The 19,426-nt window shown below is 37.6% G+C and overlaps 1 protein-coding gene across 2 annotated transcripts in view; it reads left to right on the top strand.

Annotated features, from left to right (window-relative positions):
- The window catches only part of ADAMTSL3 (ADAMTS like 3), a 449,463-nt gene that overhangs the window by 422,405 nt on the left and 7,632 nt on the right, over positions 1-19,426 (top strand). For both annotated transcript variants that reach the window (XM_063448975.1, XM_063448976.1), the window contains exons 24-29: positions 1,975-2,157; positions 4,425-4,544; positions 4,856-5,068; positions 9,049-9,232; positions 10,815-11,019; positions 16,405-16,514. In XM_063448975.1, the coding sequence (XP_063305045.1) occupies positions 1,975-2,157; positions 4,425-4,544; positions 4,856-5,068; positions 9,049-9,232; positions 10,815-11,019; positions 16,405-16,514 (1,015 nt within the window). The remainder of the gene's footprint in view (positions 1-1,974; positions 2,158-4,424; positions 4,545-4,855; positions 5,069-9,048; positions 9,233-10,814; positions 11,020-16,404; positions 16,515-19,426) is intronic.

The raw sequence follows: 19,426 nt of genomic DNA, 5'->3' as shown, positions 1-19,426 counted from the left end.
TTGTCCCAGGGAACATGACGATACATATGAACATAGGAGTGTGGCGTGTTACAAAAAAGGTTTAGCGAATAGGTGATCGTCCTCCAAATAAGTAATATACCTATCGTGGGAGCAAGTATACAGATTGGCCATAACACATGGTAACAAATGTGAACGTGATGACTGCCTCAGAACAGTACCAGGTCCATAAGTGATAGAATAAGACATATGCGATATATGATGGTAATGCTATATATGTAGTGAATATTAAATGCTTACCAGAGCTGAATTAGTAATGGGAAACTGACAATATCCATGCACAATCGTAAATAATAACAAGAAACATAGCAAATATAACAGAACTACAGGGGGCATGTAAGGATAACTAGTAGCAGGCTAAAGAACCTGGACATTTCATGTATCAGGGAACAGTGTAAAACTAACGAATTGGTACTATGATTGTGGTGGCCGTTTATGGAAGCATGGAATGGAAGATGGAAGCATGTAATTGAGATAGACTGGAGACTAGTTCGGTAGAAATTTGACGAAAAGAAACTAGCGAATAGGAATGGAACAAAGAGCAGGCAGGAGTAGGTGAACTGACTTAAGTCCTGAACGGGAAAAAGTCCAGAATAGACGGTATGTAAAAACGTAAACGTGTGAACAATTGTGTGTTCATGGATTTGGCCCGTACAGGCAGACTCACGGTTCGTGGATTTGACTGGTACAGGAAACAAACGAGAGGTCAGCTATGTGGCTGGAAAGTACCCAGACTTGGTGGACACGGAGGTTTGGTCCAGGAAAAGGCCCGATAAGCCGGTAAGGGGTGTCATAGCGCCAGCGGGAACGAACAGCCAGTTCTGGAGAGGAGGTGAGTAGTCTCTGACTGCGTGTGGCTGGAACAGCGTGATGGGAGTTGTTGGAGCAGGGAAAACTTGGTCCGATCAGCGTGGGAGTCAATGACCGCATGTGGCTGGAACAGCATGATGGGAGTTGTTGGAGCTGGGAGAACTTGGTCCGATCGGCGTGGGAGTCTGACCGTATGTGGCTGGAACAGCATGATGGGAGTTGTTGGAGCTGGGAGAACTTGGTCCGATCGGCGTGGGAGTCTGACCGCATGTGGCTGGAACAGCGTGATGGGAGTTGTTGGAGCAGGGAGAACTTGTCCAATCGGCTTGGGAGACTTTGACCGTATGTGGCTGGAACAGCGTGATGGGAGTTGTTGGACCAGGGAGAACTTGGTCCAATCATCGTGGGAGTCTCTTACTGCATGTGGCTGGAACAGCATGATGGGAGTTGTTGGAGCAGAGAGAACTTGGTCTGATCGTCCTGGGAGTCTCTGACCGCATGCGGCTGGAACAGCGTGATGGGAGTTGTTGGAGCAGGGAGAACTTGGACCAATCAGCGTGGGAGTCTCTGACCGCATGTGGCTGGAACAGCAGGATGGGAGTTGTTGGAGCAGGGAAAAACTTGGTCCGATCGGCATGGGAGCCACAGTAGGCCCAGACCAGCTTGTTTGGAGTTTTAGGCAGTCTGTGTTGATGACCTTTGAACCGGAAGTAGTCATGAACCAGGCAGCATCAGCCCTGTGGTGTAGGGGGCCTGAGTTTAAATAGCCGGGTAACCCCTCCCACAACTTCAGGCTACGCCTTCCAATATATATATATATTTAAAAATGTATATTTATTGCTATTTTTTTAATGCAACGCTTATTAATATTTGGATGTTATGTTTTAAAAAATTTATTTGACCCACTCTTTTTAAATACATTTTACAGGTAGTGCATTAACATGTGCAAAACCAATAAGATTAGATTATTCAAAATGTAGATATTCATATTTGAAGATCCTGCATTTGATGTAAATACCCAGCTTTACATCAAATAGAGATTGTCAAAAAAAAAGAGAGAGTAATTGTAGACATACTGTTACAAAGAATGTTGCCCTGTGTTGATGGGCTCTATATAATCAAAATGTATTTTCCCCTCTGATAAAGGCTTACCTCGTCCAAAGATTACTTGGTTGAAGAAAGAATACCCCATGGCAAATAATTCATATGTGTATGCCAATGGTTCTCTGCTACTCACAAATGCATCAACTGAAAACCAAGGAACGTACATCTGCATAGCAACAAACGCTGTTGGAAAAACAGTAGCAGCCTCCTTTCTTCACTTATCTGGTTAGTATCAAACTTTTGTGTCTGCATTCTTTTTCTATTACATAGTGCATGGTGCTGGTTTACAATACAGTTTGCTTTTATAGCATTCCTGATAAATAAGAGCTGCAACAAAAATTTTTTGCTGTTTTTCTAAATAACTTGTTTGAAAGTAAAAGCAGCTTGCCAATGAAATTGTTCTATAAATTGTAATTCTTAATGGACTTTTCGTTTTTTTAAAAAAAATTTTTTTTTTGTAATGTGCTTCAAATGCGTTGGGTAACGTAACACACAGCTATTCCTTGAAACGCGCAAGGCCAAGCCTTTTTTGCTCTGTACTGTATCAGTGAATTCAAATGTTAACGTTTGCAATTAAAAGCATTTAGCAACTCAGTATTTTATTGTATTGTTTAAGGGCAGACGTAAAGATATATAGGTATAAAAGACGTCAGCATTAACTAAATGTTCTCATAATATGGGTTAAAGTGCAGTTCCAATAAAGAATTCTTTAGTAGAGATAGATAAAATTAGCTGTGAGAAGTTGCACACAGGAAGAGAATTATACATAACTTTATAAAATGTACAAGATAGACATTACAGAAATCAAACTACATTCATAACACGTAGCAGGATGCTTGGTGTACTATCATCACTATGTTTACCCAGGTTTACTCACATTCAAATAAAATGTTTGGTAAGGAAAAAGTGAAAAAGCCCATAAAAGAGAAGCCAGCATTATAATTATCTCACATAATTGCCAAATAGTAATGGAAGCAGGAGTTTTTATAGTACGTAGCCGTATCCCAATGCAAATGATGGAGGGGAATGAAAATACGGAAGAAAAATAGAGGTGTAGAAAGAGAAAAACAGACGAAAATGGAGGGGTGTGAGTAAACCGTTGGAAAATGCAAGGAGGTGGGAAAGAGTAAGGACAAAAATGTGAAGTCAAATTTAAAAAAGTCCAAACAGGTTGCGAAAGAATGGAGAAAAATAGAGTAATTTACTGGAGTGAAGATTGGTGGGAATTCAAAGTGAATTTCAACTTTAAGGTCAAAATACTAAGTGAACTGGAAAAATCCTAAAAGTCAGCTTTGCTTCCAGTATGTATGTTTTTGCCTAAAATTTGAAATTCTAATTCTTTGAATTCCTGACAACTCTCACTTTAGTGTTAATTGTTAGCCTTTTTGGTTAGTTCAAACTCTGGTCTCAAGCATGTTTTAAATAAATGTAACAGATCCACACTCAACTAGAGATTGAGGCACCAATTATTTTCACACTCAGAATTATTACACACAGGAAGGGACACTACTAACATTTTAACATCCTGTCCTATAATGCAAAAAATGGAGTGATGTAGATTCCACATATTAAATATAAATGGACACAGAAACTAGAACTAGACAATATGCAGAGTGATAAAAATCTGTATCATCGGATTGTGAAGGAACATGAGGTCCATCAAGAAATAATATGGAGACATACATTGTTTATCTGTTTGTCACAGGGAATCAGATCACATCAATAGGGATATTTTGGGTAAAACCAGACAACATGGTTAGGATTATACATAAGAGTGTCTTCACCCAACAAACTAAAAACTGATACACACGGAGTCTGAATGTAAAATCTAGATTGGGAGTGAATGGATTAATTTTATAAAACATATAACACAAAATGGAATTCTAGATGCCGTCATGATGGAATAATAAACTCTCTATATATGTATCATATGTTCTTTTTTTTAAATTTAAATAATGTTTAAATTGTAAACTTAATTGCTGATTAATGATACATTACACTCAACACAAAAAAAGAGAGAAAAGAGTTCAAAGGGGAAAAAGGGAGAAAAGGAAAAGAGGAATAAGAGAAAATAACCTGTTGACTCGTGAATTTTATCAGTTGTACTACGGAGAATTGTATACTAGTATTTCATGTCTTGTGCATCTCTTTTCTTTTAATACAAATACCATATTAAAAAAGTTCATAAAATGAACAGAACTGTATTTATCTATCAAGGGACACTAATGCAAAGATTGAAGGTAACTAGTCTGCCTTGATAATAATGTGAAAACATCCACGTTAAAAGTCTTTGTGGGCAGGTACATTGATGAATAGTAGAAAGGTACATGGTAAATCAGGAGATTGACATTTGAGGTTTAGTGCCTGATGTATCTACTGGCAATCTGATAATGAATCATAAACCATTACTGAGCAGAGAGACATCTTCAGATTATTTAACCTTGTAGAGTGATGAACCAGAAGATAATTTCTTGATGGCATTATGTTAACAGATCAAAAGCTAGAAGACTCTTATGGTGACCAGTCCAATGGGAAAGTAAAGGCACGGTTTGTAATGGCATCTACTAGAGGAGCAACTGTCATGGGACAATCTGGTGACCTGATTCGCCTAGGTAGGATTATAGTATTCTATTGGTTTTGACAACAGCAGCAGCAAAATCATACTGTGAAGGTCCTGATAAATATTAAATGTAATTATTTTCTTAATTGAATACAAAAATTATTATAATGTATATATCTGTCTATTTATTCCATTATCTTATTTTCTGAAATTGATTTGCACTAAATTGCAGAAGTTCAGTCCTTCATAGCTTTGTATATAGTGCAATACTTTTTAAAGAAAAAGACAACAGAAACAAAAAAAAAAACACAAACAGAATTTTAAATTGCATTTTACATAAATGTTTCCACGCTGTTTATATAGGTTGCCCTGTGCAGACAAACAATCCGTCAACCATTCACTGGTTTCTTAAAAAACAACCAATGGAAGGAATTAAAGGCTTAAAATACAGGCTACTGGTATCTGGTCGAGTGTTAGAAATCAAACCCTTATCAGAGGAATATGCAGGAGAGTACAGATGTTGGACTTCAAACAATTCAAGAACAATATCTGCATGGGTTAACCTTACTCTTGAAGGTAAGGCATTCATCACTTGTCCTAAAGAAGTATCAATGGCTATTGACTAACAAGGCCTGTAGTAGGTCAAATTAATCAACTGGGATTGCTTCATTTCTTGTTTAGATGGAGCTTGCTGGCATTTCAGTTCTGAACTGAGCGTCTTAGTGGGCTCAGTCTGATATGCAGTTGCTATACATTATCCCCTTAATAACAATTCTGAGCTAAGATGGGCAAACCTCTGAGTTTTTAATTTCACTCATCCTCCCCCACCTCCCTGTTCCACCAATAATTATAGTTGTGGCATTGCTTGAAGCATCTAACTCTAATTACCCCTTTAGAAAACCTTTATGTCTCAGAAGTTCACATAGATTCTATGTGTAGATTCTATAGTACTAAAAAAAACAAATATTGATCCAATGTCAGGTTGCTAATTCTAACATATATATTGCAAGGCACCTACTATGGTCACAATGGTGACTGAAATGTGTAAAAGGAGATTATAATGCAAAGTGCCCAATGTGTAGCTGTCATAGCAGACGCCCATGAAGTATCCCTTTTTTTTTTTTTTTTTTTTTTAGTACTCTTCTCTAGAATTTTCCTTTGTGTATATTATATTGTATTTTGTCTGGGAACTCTGAAAAGGGGCAGCATTGGGATTGAGGAGAATTCTTACTTTGTATTCCAGTATCATTCCCTTAAAAATTATCTAAAATTGTCATAAAGAAGATGGTTTGTTAGTTAAAGGGGCACAAGGCAGAATGGTGGTTGCAGAGATGGAAAATGTCATATGGACCAGGACCCACGGAAAGAAAGCTATGCACAATAAAAAGATTGTCAGTTAATGAAAGAGACCATGGTCAAGCAGAGTCCGGAGCCATCACAACTTTTCTAACATTAACAATGTTGGCACATGGAACTGCATCACAAGAGAAACCAAAGCCTAACGCATTTCACACTCAACAGTCCTTACTCAAAGGCATGTCAATTAAAGATACAAATATAAATAAATAGAACCAACGAACACAATAGCTGCATAATTAGTTTCAAACGTTCATGTCTATCATGTTCTAAAGGAAAGCTGCACCAATTGTAAAGTAAAGCATTTGCAAACAATAAATATACATTTCTTCACACTTCCCAACTGCAATAACAGATAAAAATAAAACTACTTAAAAAAGTTGAAGATGGTAATCAATTTAGAGACAACATTGTATTTTATGATAGGTACCTTAATAACCTTTTGTGGAAGAGGTCTGAAAAAGAAATACAAGCATTTGTTGATCATATTAATGCAAATGAATTAAATGTATCTTTCACATCTCAGTGGGATACCACCCACATTACCTTTCTTGATCTACATTCGCTTGATGAAATTTTAGAAAGTAGTCTGCAGATAACACTCTGCTATTGATAACGGTTGTCGTCCTCATCATACTTTTACATGTGTTCCTGTAGGGAAATTCATTAGATTAAAATGCACGTGTTTGACGATTTATTAAAGACACATTCTATAATCTAACCCATTGCCTCAAAGAGAGGGGTTCTAAGGCCAGGGATATACATACAGGCTACATTTAAGACTGAGGATTACCTATTAATGAATCAATCCAGAAAACAGATCAGTGTGTTTAAAGAAAAAAAATGTCCAGGATATGGAGAGTCCTAGATTTTGTTCACAGTTTAGCTCGGAATTTCTTGTCCTTCACAAGTTTCTTCCCGTTTTGCGTTCAGACAAATTTCATGCAAATTTCCTACCTAATTATGTTAATTATACAGCACAAAAGGCTCAGACTTTAGGTTCTTTTGTTGCCCACAGTCAGATTTTGCCCAAGGGTAAAAGATCAATTATGTCCTGGTTACATTTTAAAAATTTGTATATGTCTGGGACTGTTTCACTCTACCATGAAAACCAACATTTATGAGATTATACAATTTATTAACTGTAGAACCATGAATGTGGTTGATATCATTACTTGCCTGAAATGTCAAATTCAATATGTTGGTTAAACAACTAGAATACATATAGAGAATTCATTAACATATCTCTGTTAGTCTCAACAGTAAAAAAAAATAAAAATCAGTAGAGAGACACTTCTGGTGAAGGCAACATTTCATCTTTTACATTTCAGGGGTTTCAGAAATGTGTTATCCCCAAAAGAGGGGGTGATGTGTCCCAGATTGTGTTGAAAAAATAGGCATATTAAAATTATGTTACCTATCACTGAGGATTTTCCCCAATACAAAATTATACCTTTTTTTGTGATTGATTGTGAATATTGTTTTTGTGGTCCTAGTTTGTATCTTGCTGTAGTAGTAATGAAGAAATGCTTATTAATTGTTTTTCTAATTGTTTTACTTTACACTGAGTGCAAGTGCCATGATAGACAAGAAAGGGCTCATCAAATTATACACATGTTGCTAATTGGCTCTAGGGGTAGTTATGCCTGTTTGTATCTTTTATTGACATTCCTATAAGTAAGGACTATTGAGTCTGAAACACGTTACACCTTGGCTCCCCCTGATTATACCTTTGACTATATATGATCCTCGTGTTTGACCATGGAGAAGAAATACAAGAAGAAAACTGGTCTAAAAAGAATGAGAAAGGCTGGAAAGAAAAATGAAGTGAAAGAAAAAGACCGTACTGGAGACCATATCTTCAGAAGGATATTGATACCTTAGAGAGAGTTCAAAGAAGGGCTACTAAACTGGTTCATGGATTGCAGGATAAAACTTACCAGGAAAGGTTAAAGGATCTTAACATGTATAGCTTGGTGGAAAGACGAGACAGGGGGGATATGATAGAAACATTTAAATACATAAAGGGAATCAACACAGTAAAGGAGGAGACTATATTCAAAAGAAGAAAAACTACCACAACAAGAGGACATGGTCTTAAATTAGAGGGACAAAGGTTTAAAAATAATATCAGGAAGTATTACTTTACTGAGAGGGTAGTGGATGCATGGAATAGCCTTCCAGCTGAAGTGGTAGAGGTTAACACAGTAAAGGAGTTTAAGCATGCGTGGGATAGGCATAAGGCTATCCTAACTATAAGATAATGCCAGGGACTAATGAAAGTATTTAGAAAACTGGGCAGACTAGATGGGCCGAATGGTTCTTATCTGCCGTCACATTCTATGTTTCTATGTAAGATGAGCATTCTAAAAAAAAAACCAGGAAATTGGGGGTTCTAGGATGCATTAAGTCAAAGAAAGAAATGGGGTTCTGGAGAGTATAGAATACATTGTGTAACCAGATTGTGTCACCCAATTGAGTTTTCACTGGCTCTTTTTGCCCTACTACGCCTACTCTGCTTTTTTTTTTCCAGGCATCTCCTGAATTTGATGTTTTGCCAATAATTCAAGTTTGGCACACACTGCCTTACACAGAGGCTCTAATAAATTACACTTTAAATACTGTATGTTGTGAAAATGTTGTCAAAGGGAAAATTACACAATACTTAATGACTTGGGATAATTGACCAAATAATTAAAAGAAACACACAGAAAAGAAAATAATGGAAACAATGAATTAAGAAGTCAATGATGAGTTGACACAGCTGGCAACTATAATCGGTTATCGCAGAACAATCTGACTCTTTCTGTAAAACATCTCTGAACATTTTGTGGTAATCATTTGGTAAACCAAGTGTCAGAAAATAGATTGAATGAATGTATCTGTACAGGGGGCTCAGTGACTCTGAACGAAAGCAGTAATTGTATATTCGTCCAGCAGAAAAATTCTCCATGTTCCAGAACACGCTAACACAATTATTTATGAATTCTGTTCCTTTTCAATGGAGTTTAAAAGTTGAGGTTTTTATGTACAAACCTGTGGAAAGGGCTATAGCTCATTGACCATGTAAATATCATAAATATATTCTGGAAATGGCCCATTTATCTGGCGTGAAAAACTCAAATTTACTTGCTTTCCTCTGAATAAAATATCATGCTGTCAGATATTGCTGATTGTGTATTTAATGATTGTGTTCCCAGTCTACAGTCTAAAATATGGAGAGTGGGCGCCTTGCACAGCTTCATGTGGAAATGCTGGTATCCAGTTCAGATCTCAACATTGTGTAAGTGCCGAAGGGTACAGAGTCAACTTCTCACTGTGTTCACATCTGGAGCCACTGATGAACACCTCTCAACCATGCAACATACAAGACTGTCCAGCAAGGTAAGGCCTGAGTAAATTAATACGGATACTCAATTAATGGAGGGGATTGAAGTGACATTTGGTTTTCATCATCTGGCCTTGGTCAAAAAGGCACCCTTTTTTTAAATCTAGATAGATGCCCTGCACCACTCACGGAAACCTTGCTTACCTCATCACAGTGTGCGGCGTCAACTGGTCTCTGTCTCCAGACTGGCAATGTGTCTGACACTGCATGCTCCAGAGCAGCTTCCTTATGTGTGTGCTGCACGCGGTCATGTGACTCGGCACACAGTGATGACCTCAAAGACCACAAGGGAGGGAAGAAACTCCTCTCACATGTTGTGGTTAACACTAATTGGAGGTTAGCCAATCACACACACCCTGTTTGTATATAAGCTAATCTCTCCCTTGCCTCAGTGCCCTGTTGTGGTCTTTGGTTTACCATTGAGCGTTGCACTTGTTATTTGGATTTCCTGGTTACTGATATTTGGCTTTGTCTCTCGTTATTCCATCTCTCTGTTTCCCTTGATCTCGGCTCGTGTTTTGACTATCCTTTTTTGCATAGCCCGACCATTCTAAGGATCGGTATTGCAGTTCTCTCTACTCTGTCCTGTCTGCGTGTTAGGGTTCCCTAGTGAACGTAACACACCAAGTGCCTAATATAATTAATCTGTTAATTAAGATAAAAAAGGGGAATTTATTATTTATACTCTCTTATTTTTCAGCTTGACATTCTCACACATCCTTACAAATGCACAATCCTATCATTTTACAAACATTGAATCGGGGACTCACTCAAAGACCATTGACAGACTCACACATTTACTTTCACACGTACTTATACATTCACAAAGGGTCTGTCGTACACCTTCAGGCATGCTTAGCATGCACAGACATATACTTTCTTAAATTTTCATAGACATATTGACACACCTATGGCACTTGCAAAAGGCTCTGCCATATACAATCAGACAACATGCTCATTCCTCATCCAGCTTGCTTCCTTTACTTGTTGTAGTAGCCCCATTGTGATGGTCTATGTAGGGAGACTGAAAAAGACCACTTTTTTGTCTAAGTTCTTTGTGTATCTGTTCTACCGCATTTCTCATAATTTGGACATAAGATGCAGGTGTCATAGCTAAATTGTTTTTTTTTATTAGAATTTATGTAGTAACTCCTTATTTATAATTATATTGTGGAAATATCAGCAAGTAATTGACAAACAAAATATACATAGAAAGATACAAGTATTGAAGAGGGCCCTGCTCAAAAGAGCTAACAATCCTTGAACAGTAATCTACACTAAAAGTTGGGGGTTTATCAGTAGGTAATAGGCTTGCTATTCACCCTGAGTTTCAGGTTATTAACTAATGTTTTAATACCAAAAGTATTTAGAATGGATCAGTATATTTTTAAAATTGATATCCTTCTTTATTCTTGCCCTCTGTACTGCATACTACTCACGCCAAGTATTGTGGATATGTATCTTATTTTAATTTGCGTTCAGTTAATTTATTCCAAAGTTGATAGGTTAATCTAAATGTAGTTTGTATTTTTATTTATAATTTAATGAGTACTTTTTTTTTTGTTATCACCTTATTAGATGGTTTGCTGGTTCGTGGTCTGACTGTCCTGCATCTTGCGGCACAGGGTTCCATCAGAGACATGTAACTTGCCAACAAACAAAGTCGGATGGCGTTATCAAAACTCTACCCTTGCATTTATGTGGATACACTAGTCGCCCGGCGGCACGGAAGCCATGTTCCTCTGAGGCTTGCATGGAGTGGAAAGCTCATTCTTGGGGGCAGGTAAAAAATATATATATATGGGGTAATATACCATAGTGTGTATACAGGGCTTCTGTGATATTTTAATTTAAGAATGCACACATGAAAAGAAAAAAGTTCCCCCCTTTGAAGATATTTTGTTGAAAAGGGCTGTATGCGAAAACTTCACCAAAAAAATAATCTGTGTTTGTTCAATTCTAGGAGCAGAGACAGACATAAAAAGTTTCTAAAATTATTAAATCTGCGTCAGTTTAAATACAATAACAATGGGGGAAACAATTCTGCAAGTACTGTGTGCTTAATAATTTGAAGCAACAGTCCAGGCACCGTAACTATTATAGCCTGCTGTAGTGGTTATAGTTCCAAGAATACCCAGCCAATGTCCCACAATAAATAGTCAAACCATTTTCAAATTGTTTGACGCTTATCTCCGATGTCTCCGATGTCAGTATAGCCTACATTTCTGATATATCTAAAGCAGAAATCCCCTTCTGCATAATGATCTAGCAATTTCGTCCCTTTTTGGACAAAATTATAAGACTGAGAGTGTCTTCTGAGACTTTCAACCTATGAATTATGCCCAAACAGGTAGAATTGATGATCTGGATGAAATAAGTACATATCAAGCCATTCAGAATTGGTTTTACTACACATGGTAGGACATAGTATAATCACATATATCGTATAAGGGACTTTAGTCTTGGGAGTTAGTGCAAGGTTACAATTTGAATACTTGTTCAGCTGTAGAACGAGAGGATTGGTCATTAGAGAAGTATATGTCTACATGTTGTTCTATAGTTGTCTTTTTAGTGATCGACTAAACCATTTGTGACTATTTTGTGTGGAAGAAATAATTCCCAGCATGCACCTGACTGGTTTCTGATTGAGTGTCCTTTTTTTAGCTTTACATTGGTGCCAAAAATAACCATTGCTTAACCCCTTAAGGACCAAACTTATGGAATAAAAGGGAATCATGGCATGTCACACATGCCATGTGTCCTTAAGGGGTTAAAAAGGAACTGTCACTTCCCCCCTGATCATTGTTATAAATATGGCCCTTTTCTGCTGTTGAACATACTTAGTGGAAGAGGAGAAACCTAAACAATGTTTGTTTTCATCTTTATTTGCATTGTGTGCCTCTGCTGTGCCTGGACTGTATCGTGATGTCACTTGCTTAATCTCTAAAATGCATTTTAAAGGAAAATGGAGCATTAATTAAATATAGGTTAACATACATTATAGGTCATTGTCAATGTTTTATTCAATGGTGTAAATGCCACATAATTACAGTTCCACTTGAATGAGTTTTGCAGCAAATGGGTGGAAGTTATCATTAAAATGAAGGTTGACCTGTGTTTTTCATGACCGCAGTTGTTGAGGACTGTAATGATAAAAAGTGACTTTCCTAACCCTTGTAAAAAAAAAGTTTAACCTCAACTTCCCAGCTTTTGTTGAGTGGCAGCCTGCTTCAGACTTTGTTTTATTCTCTATTTACCAAGGTAAGGCTTTGTTTGATCATGGGTGATAGAGCCAATTTAAACAAAAAATACCATTTTCAATTGAGCATTTCTGAACAATATGAAAATGATCTGTAATAATTTCATGAACTTGTCTTTGCTGAATGACAGTAAGTGGTGAGAGAGGTAGGTCTTGGGAAAATGCCAGTAATAATGGGAGAAAAATGAATCTCTGTCTCTGAAATCTGTGGAAATCATTCCCTCTATCCAGAACATATGTAAACAGGTTAACTCCACTCCTCCAGCTTTCGAGGCTGCACTTTCAACGGAATGGTTAACCTTATTTCAATGCTCTTTCTATGACTGTTTTCTCTCTCTCTGTGTAATAGATATGTTTGGCTGTGTGCTGACAAGGATCATAAAATATAGCTACATTTATACTGAAGAGACCAGAAGAACATTCTATGAAATCTGGCTTACCCTGAAGCTTTCAACACCTTGCAGCAAACACATGTGATAGGTGTACTTGAAAGTTTGGCAGAAGGAATCGAGTGGTGTCTGTTTAACATTGATCATTTGCTCATCAATGACGGCAGAATATCACGTACATTCACAACCTTGTGTCAGTGGATGGGGCATTTAATAGATTTTAGGGGCACCTAGAAGAAAAACTATACCCCAAATCATTTATACATGCCCTTTTGTCAAATATGCTCTGAACTAAAGTGTGGATTTCTAAAGCTTTGAGAATGTATATAAATAGCTGCTAGAATCTAATGATATTAAACTTCTTGTCCACTATACACAATTACATTGTTACATAATAAAGCTTCACTATGTGAGATAGTAGTGTAACCTTGTATTACTGTTAGACAGTGATAGGAATTGGCTGTGAGTTACAGAATGACAGATTATATATTTTGCAGTCCATCAATAGCTAGAGAACCATGCAGAGGCTTATCTAGATTACATGTTACATGGCACCAGGGGCAGGCATGTATTCATTTTCACCAATATATTCACATACACACACAGGCACACAATGAGGTACATACACAGACTCATACGCAAACACACACAACAGAATCATACACATACACACAGCATTATACACAAACACAGAATCATACACAAACACACATTTATACACACGCAAACAGAATCATACACAAACACACATTTATACACACGCAAACAGAATCATACACAAACACACATTCATACAAACACAGGCTCAAATACAGAAGCACACATTCATATGCGAGGACACACAAACTCACACACACACACTTTTTTAGGTGGTGGGAGGAGTTCAAAGTGAGGTTTTTCTAATCTTGAACTGGAGTGGAATGGAACCTCATGCGCACATCCCACCCCCAGTCCTCTTGTTAGTATGCCTCTCGAGCCATGTGTTTGGAAGCCAACTCATGTCATATTGTTTAATAGTTCTGCATTATTATGTTAAAAAAAGGTTGCTACCACATCATGCCAGTATCTAATATAGCATCCATAGAAACCTTGCCTTATGGTGCTTAATTTGGTGCCTTCACCCCCATGGTACGTTTTCCTTTCTATTTACTATCTGTAGAAATATTATTTCCTCAAGGACCATTGAGGGAATAGTAAATATGTCACTTTTGAGCAGAGTGTCATAATCAAAACAGCAAGGTAATACTCATTGTGTTATAATTCACACCTTTTTGTAAGTGGTAATTATAATATGGCAGATTTCTGGGTGTGAAGGTATGTAGACGTTATGCAATTCTGGTTGTTGTGTGTGTGGAAAGGTACCCTATAAAACTTTTATCCTAGAAACATTTTATGATTGTAATTTTCTGCACCAAACTAAACATCGCTCTGTAGCAGTGTTAAAACCCTCTGGCAATCACAGAGGTGTGAATAGTGTTATCCTATCGTTTTCAGATCTTTATAAGTAATTGAATATGACTGCCCAGAGAATATAGAAAAGTACCAGCTTGTAATGTGGGCAGCAGACTAACGATAATTTCTAAATATACGTCGACATAGGGCTATGTTACCTTAACACTGTTTGCAATAGAGAATAAAGATCTCATCATGGCATATGAGAAAAAAAAATGTTTGTTATGTGCTGTCGAGTATTACAAAGTTACACTTTTTTAATTCTTACATTAACTTTTTATTTATTTTTTTTCTATCTTTGTCTATCTATTTTCACTGTTGAGGAATAAATGTTCCTCTGCGGTTATTACTTTCTGGAATACGAAGCTTTGGAGTATCATTGAGTGCCCAGACCTTTTTTCTACAGAATGCCAGACAGCTTAGTGTGGTAGTGGATCGATATAGATATATATATATATATATTGCCTTATAAAGACCTCAGGTGAGGGCAAAACGTTATATATGTTTTTCCAGTAAATCTCCCTAATGCTCAACCTTGAGTGCATAGACCAGGTTGGATTCCTGCTAGTATTTTTGTCCAGTGGCTGTTACTAATAACAGCTTTATTTTTAAAGACAAATGCTTGTTTAATTCCTGTAAGGCAGATTGTGAAACACACACACACACACACACACATAAGGCTGGAAAGTTGACAGTTGTGTGAGTAGAAAAACTAGGAAATGGATAAATAACCATGTCCCAGGTTTAGATGTCTTGAGACAGAAGATCCTTGTGCATAGTTTTCCTACTGTCACATAGTCTACACACTGGACACTATAGGCGTTAATACACCTATTCAGTAGGGATGCATTCTTTCCCTAGGATCCTTATTCAATGGGACCAAAAACATTTTGTCTGACCTCATCTATCTGAATCTCTAAATTGCTTGCATGAGGAATTGCGTAGAAGTGTCTGGGAAATCAATTATTAGTCGGAAGAAGACAACAAGCAGCTACTGCTTTTCCGACAAAGTGTATGTTGACATGATGAAAAAATATAGGAAAAGGTTCCTGTCTGGCATAAACCCCATTAAGGTCGGGAATCTTATTGTGGTTTGGGCTGCTGAGACGAAGTGTCTTTTGACCCTTATGCTGCATAATCTCTTGCATCAGGTCTCATTCATGGAAATAGAAACCATAACGCTGTCCAAATTGAAAACAGACATATGGGAGGGAGGAATAGTGACTACATATTGTATTGGGAGGTTTTACCAGAAGGACATTCTGCATTTTGTGTCCATTTGGTTTAAATACCTAAAGGAGAATGACACTAGAGCGCAATGGTAAGAAAGAGCAAAAAAAACTTACAAAAGGTGTAATGGGACCCACAATACAAAGCAAGGACTTGGAATATCTTAAGGTAGCAATTCTTCCTCTTACAGAGAGACAGACCATCCTTGAAGCTCAAAAACCCTTCTAGGAATTGTCCCTGTTAGTCTATATATCACAGAGCTCCACGTTAAAAAATCTATCAGGCATTCATTTTTAGATCTTAGTAAATATGTTTTAGTGTAAATTATACAGTTTACTTTTCTTCTAATTGACTGTCACAATTAAGAAGTACCGATCAATAAACCCCGAGGTTATTCACAATAATGCCACGGATACTAGCCATGCATCTGGCCACTTCCTTTGAAATCTCTGGCATGCAGCTGGTAGTTTTAAAAGAAAGTTCACTTTTAATAATCTTATTGTGATAGCTTTGAGTTCTCTGTCTTGAATTCCACAGGACGCACTAAATTATATGGTTCGGCATTCAATGAAACAGGCACAGCTTGGACCTGGAGGGGGAGGCACGATGCCCATAAATTCAATCCAAGCTTCAGTAATGTAATCTTTTTTTCGTGTTCCTCTCTTGTTAAAGTTTGGTTAATGAATCTTACAAGTGTGTATTTTTTTTGCAAGTTATCGGAAGATGGATTCCAGATCTGGATTCCCACAGGTCTACATCCAGATGTTAAAAGATATGTGTATTCTAAAATATATATATATATATATGTTGTTGGTTTTTTTTGTGTTTTTTGTTTCAGTGTTTAAATCGTTGTGTCGGTCAAGGAATGGGTTTACAAAATCGCCACATAGTGTGTCAGCACCAGAATGGAAGCACCGTGCCAGATACTTACTGTGACAGGAGGAAGAGGTATTTTAAAGAATACAGGACGTAATGAACTACAGATGTGTTCTGTGCACATTGGCATGCTCGCTGTACAATATATGAATAGCACAAACCCAAGAACCTGTAGATTGTTTTTGCTGTCAGCTTAGTAACTTGTTATGAAGTCCTGTTGAAATGGTCCAAATCTCATTATAGCTGTCATCATTTGATGCATATCTACTAGAATATTATACACTAGGGCCATCCAGCTGGCAAGTGAAATGGGTCTTTTGGATGTCCTGATGCGAGCTGAGACTTCCATAGCATACGGTATGTTATGCTGGTGTTAAGGGTTTAGAGCCCAAAGCATTTGTGTTTGAAAGGCACAGCACATTGGCATGTACCCTGAATAAATGCTTAGTGATATGTACTATAATTCTTAAAGGAACACACAAAACACCTAGAGCAATTTAGCTTACTGAAGGGTTTTTCGTGTGAATAATGTGCCCTCTTTTTTGTAATTTTTTTTTTTTTTTACAAACATTTTTCCATTTCAATATAAATTCCACTTATATAAATTAACCTTATTACACCCCTCCACTTGCCAGTCAGACAACCAGTCCTGTTACCTACTGGTTGCTTAGCCTAGTGGAGGTAAAGAAGGGGAGAGCTCGCAAAGGTTGCAAGAGATCTGTTTATCTGTCTGGATTTTGGTGAGATCAAACACGATAAAACTGCCCAAATTCAAATGGAAGAATTACTGTTATGCAACACCTGCATGTTTCTGTTGTACTGTGGGTAGTTGTATTATGTTTGGTCTTACCACAATCTTTTTGGTTACGTAGCAATGTACTCTCAGAGATGTCGACTTTCAGACCAGAACTGGTGCCGTGCTGATGAGACTCACAAAGTCAAAGCTGTACAGTCCATGGCTGGTTACTGGTCACTGGTACTTCTAGATCACAAACTATGCTATGATTTAAACAAAAAAAGCTGTGTTTAAAACCACATCCATGGCATGCAGACTGAAGTCTGGAACACAATGCCTGTCTTTGCTCATTTGCATGTCAAACTCTGGCATAGTTGTGGAAACACAATTTCTCAAGTTTCTTTGCCTAAGGAGTACTTTTCAAAGTCCAAAATCCAAATACAAGCCATGAGCAAGGCAAAACAAATGTAACCTATTTAACCTTTGATAAATACGCATTGCTTTTAGTGTCCTTGATAACTTGATAAGCATTTGGACTGAAGACAATAATAGGGTAGTCAAAAAACATCCTAAAAATGTTAACAGGTCAACGTGTTACAGTGTGTCACGTGCAGAATGGGAATATTGTCACCCGTTCTTCTTAAAAAGGAACACATCAAGCATCATAACTACTACAGCACTCATAAGTAGTTATGGTGCCAGGAATGTAGAAATAAAATATAACACTCACAAGAAAACATTGTGTGCAAGTGTTATCTGGAGTACTTACCAGTATTTAAATAAACCCTAGTTTACCAAATGAAGAAGAGGTTAGATACTTAGAGTCAGGAACACAAACATGTATTCCTGACCCTATGGTGTTAAAACCACCATCTACCCCCCTGGGCCCGTCATGCCTCCATAAATATTGCAAAATTTTACTGTATTTTATCCTGAAGCTGTAACTCTACATGCTTTTTGACTCATAAAAACAAGCTGTCTGCTGACATAATCAGAAGTGGTGGCCTGATCCAATCACAATGCTTCCCCATAGGATTGGCTGAGACTGACAAAGAGGCAAATCAGTGGCAGAGCCAGCATGATTCAAACACAGCCCTGGCCAATCAGCATCTCCTCATAGAGATGAATTGAATCAATGAATCTATACGAGGAAAGTTCAGTGTCTGCATGCAGAGGGAGGAGATACTGAATGTTTGGATGCATTTTAGGCAGCCATGACCCAGGAAGGATCTCTAACAGCCATCAGAGGAGTGGCCAGTGAAGTTATCACTAGGCTGTAATGTAAACACTGCATTTTCTCTGAAAAGACAGTGTTTACAGCAAAAAGCAATCATTAAGGTAATGATTCTACTCACCAGAACAAATTCAATAAGCTGTAGTTGTTCTGGTGACTATAGAGTCCCTTTAAAATCCAAAGCCCAATAGGCTAAGCCTCTGGCTGGTAAGTAGAACCTAGTTGTTCGAAACCATCTCCCCCTATCTTCTGGCTTTATTAAATATTGCCAATGTAAGGGGATTGGATAAAAATAAAAATCATAGGTAATAAGTCTGTCAGACCTTCCGGCATTCGCTAACCGTGGACTTCCGGGTTCTCGGAGCGCGGCCACTCCCCCTCCTATGACGTGGTCGTTCCCAGGGTTCATAGAGAGTCCGCGTCAACACCACAGTGCTGGATCAACTCGAAAGCTCCCGCGAACTTCAAACTGAATATTTACTTCTACTGTGTATCGGACCCGGACTGTTTAATCATTTACCCTCCTTCTCCTCTCCTACGACCTCGGACTGTTTTTGGATATTCTCTTGCCTGCTGCAACCTCGATTCTCTGTGGAATCTCTATCACCAATTTGGATTATCACTCCTTCATAAGTTAAGTAAACCAGATTGGCTCAAACTTAATATATAACCATCCTAAATCTAAGTGGTTCGCTATCTGCTCCACATCAACTCATAATCTTGTTTCCAACACCTACTTATTAATTATCTGCATCCTAATTTGGAACTTCTCGCTGGTTGTGTTAAAATTACCTTATCCTAAAACAACTTCAAACACCGCTGCTGGTTATAACCTGCCAGGAATTAAAGAGACAGTTCAATTTGATTATCTTTTTTATTTAAAGTAATAAACATTATCAAACTCAGAAATCTGCAGTTGTTTCCATCTTATCTACAATTGAGCGTTACAGATTGATCCAGCCTTAATTAATGGATACAGCAGATCTCACTTCTGAAATCACCAGATTAAACCAA

This window comes from Pelobates fuscus, chromosome 3, assembly GCF_036172605.1.
Source record: "Pelobates fuscus isolate aPelFus1 chromosome 3, aPelFus1.pri, whole genome shotgun sequence".
NCBI classification, from domain to species: Eukaryota; Metazoa; Chordata; class Amphibia; order Anura; family Pelobatidae; genus Pelobates; species Pelobates fuscus.
Note: the sequence above shows the minus strand (reverse complement) of the source record. Positions and strands in the feature narration are given on the sequence as shown.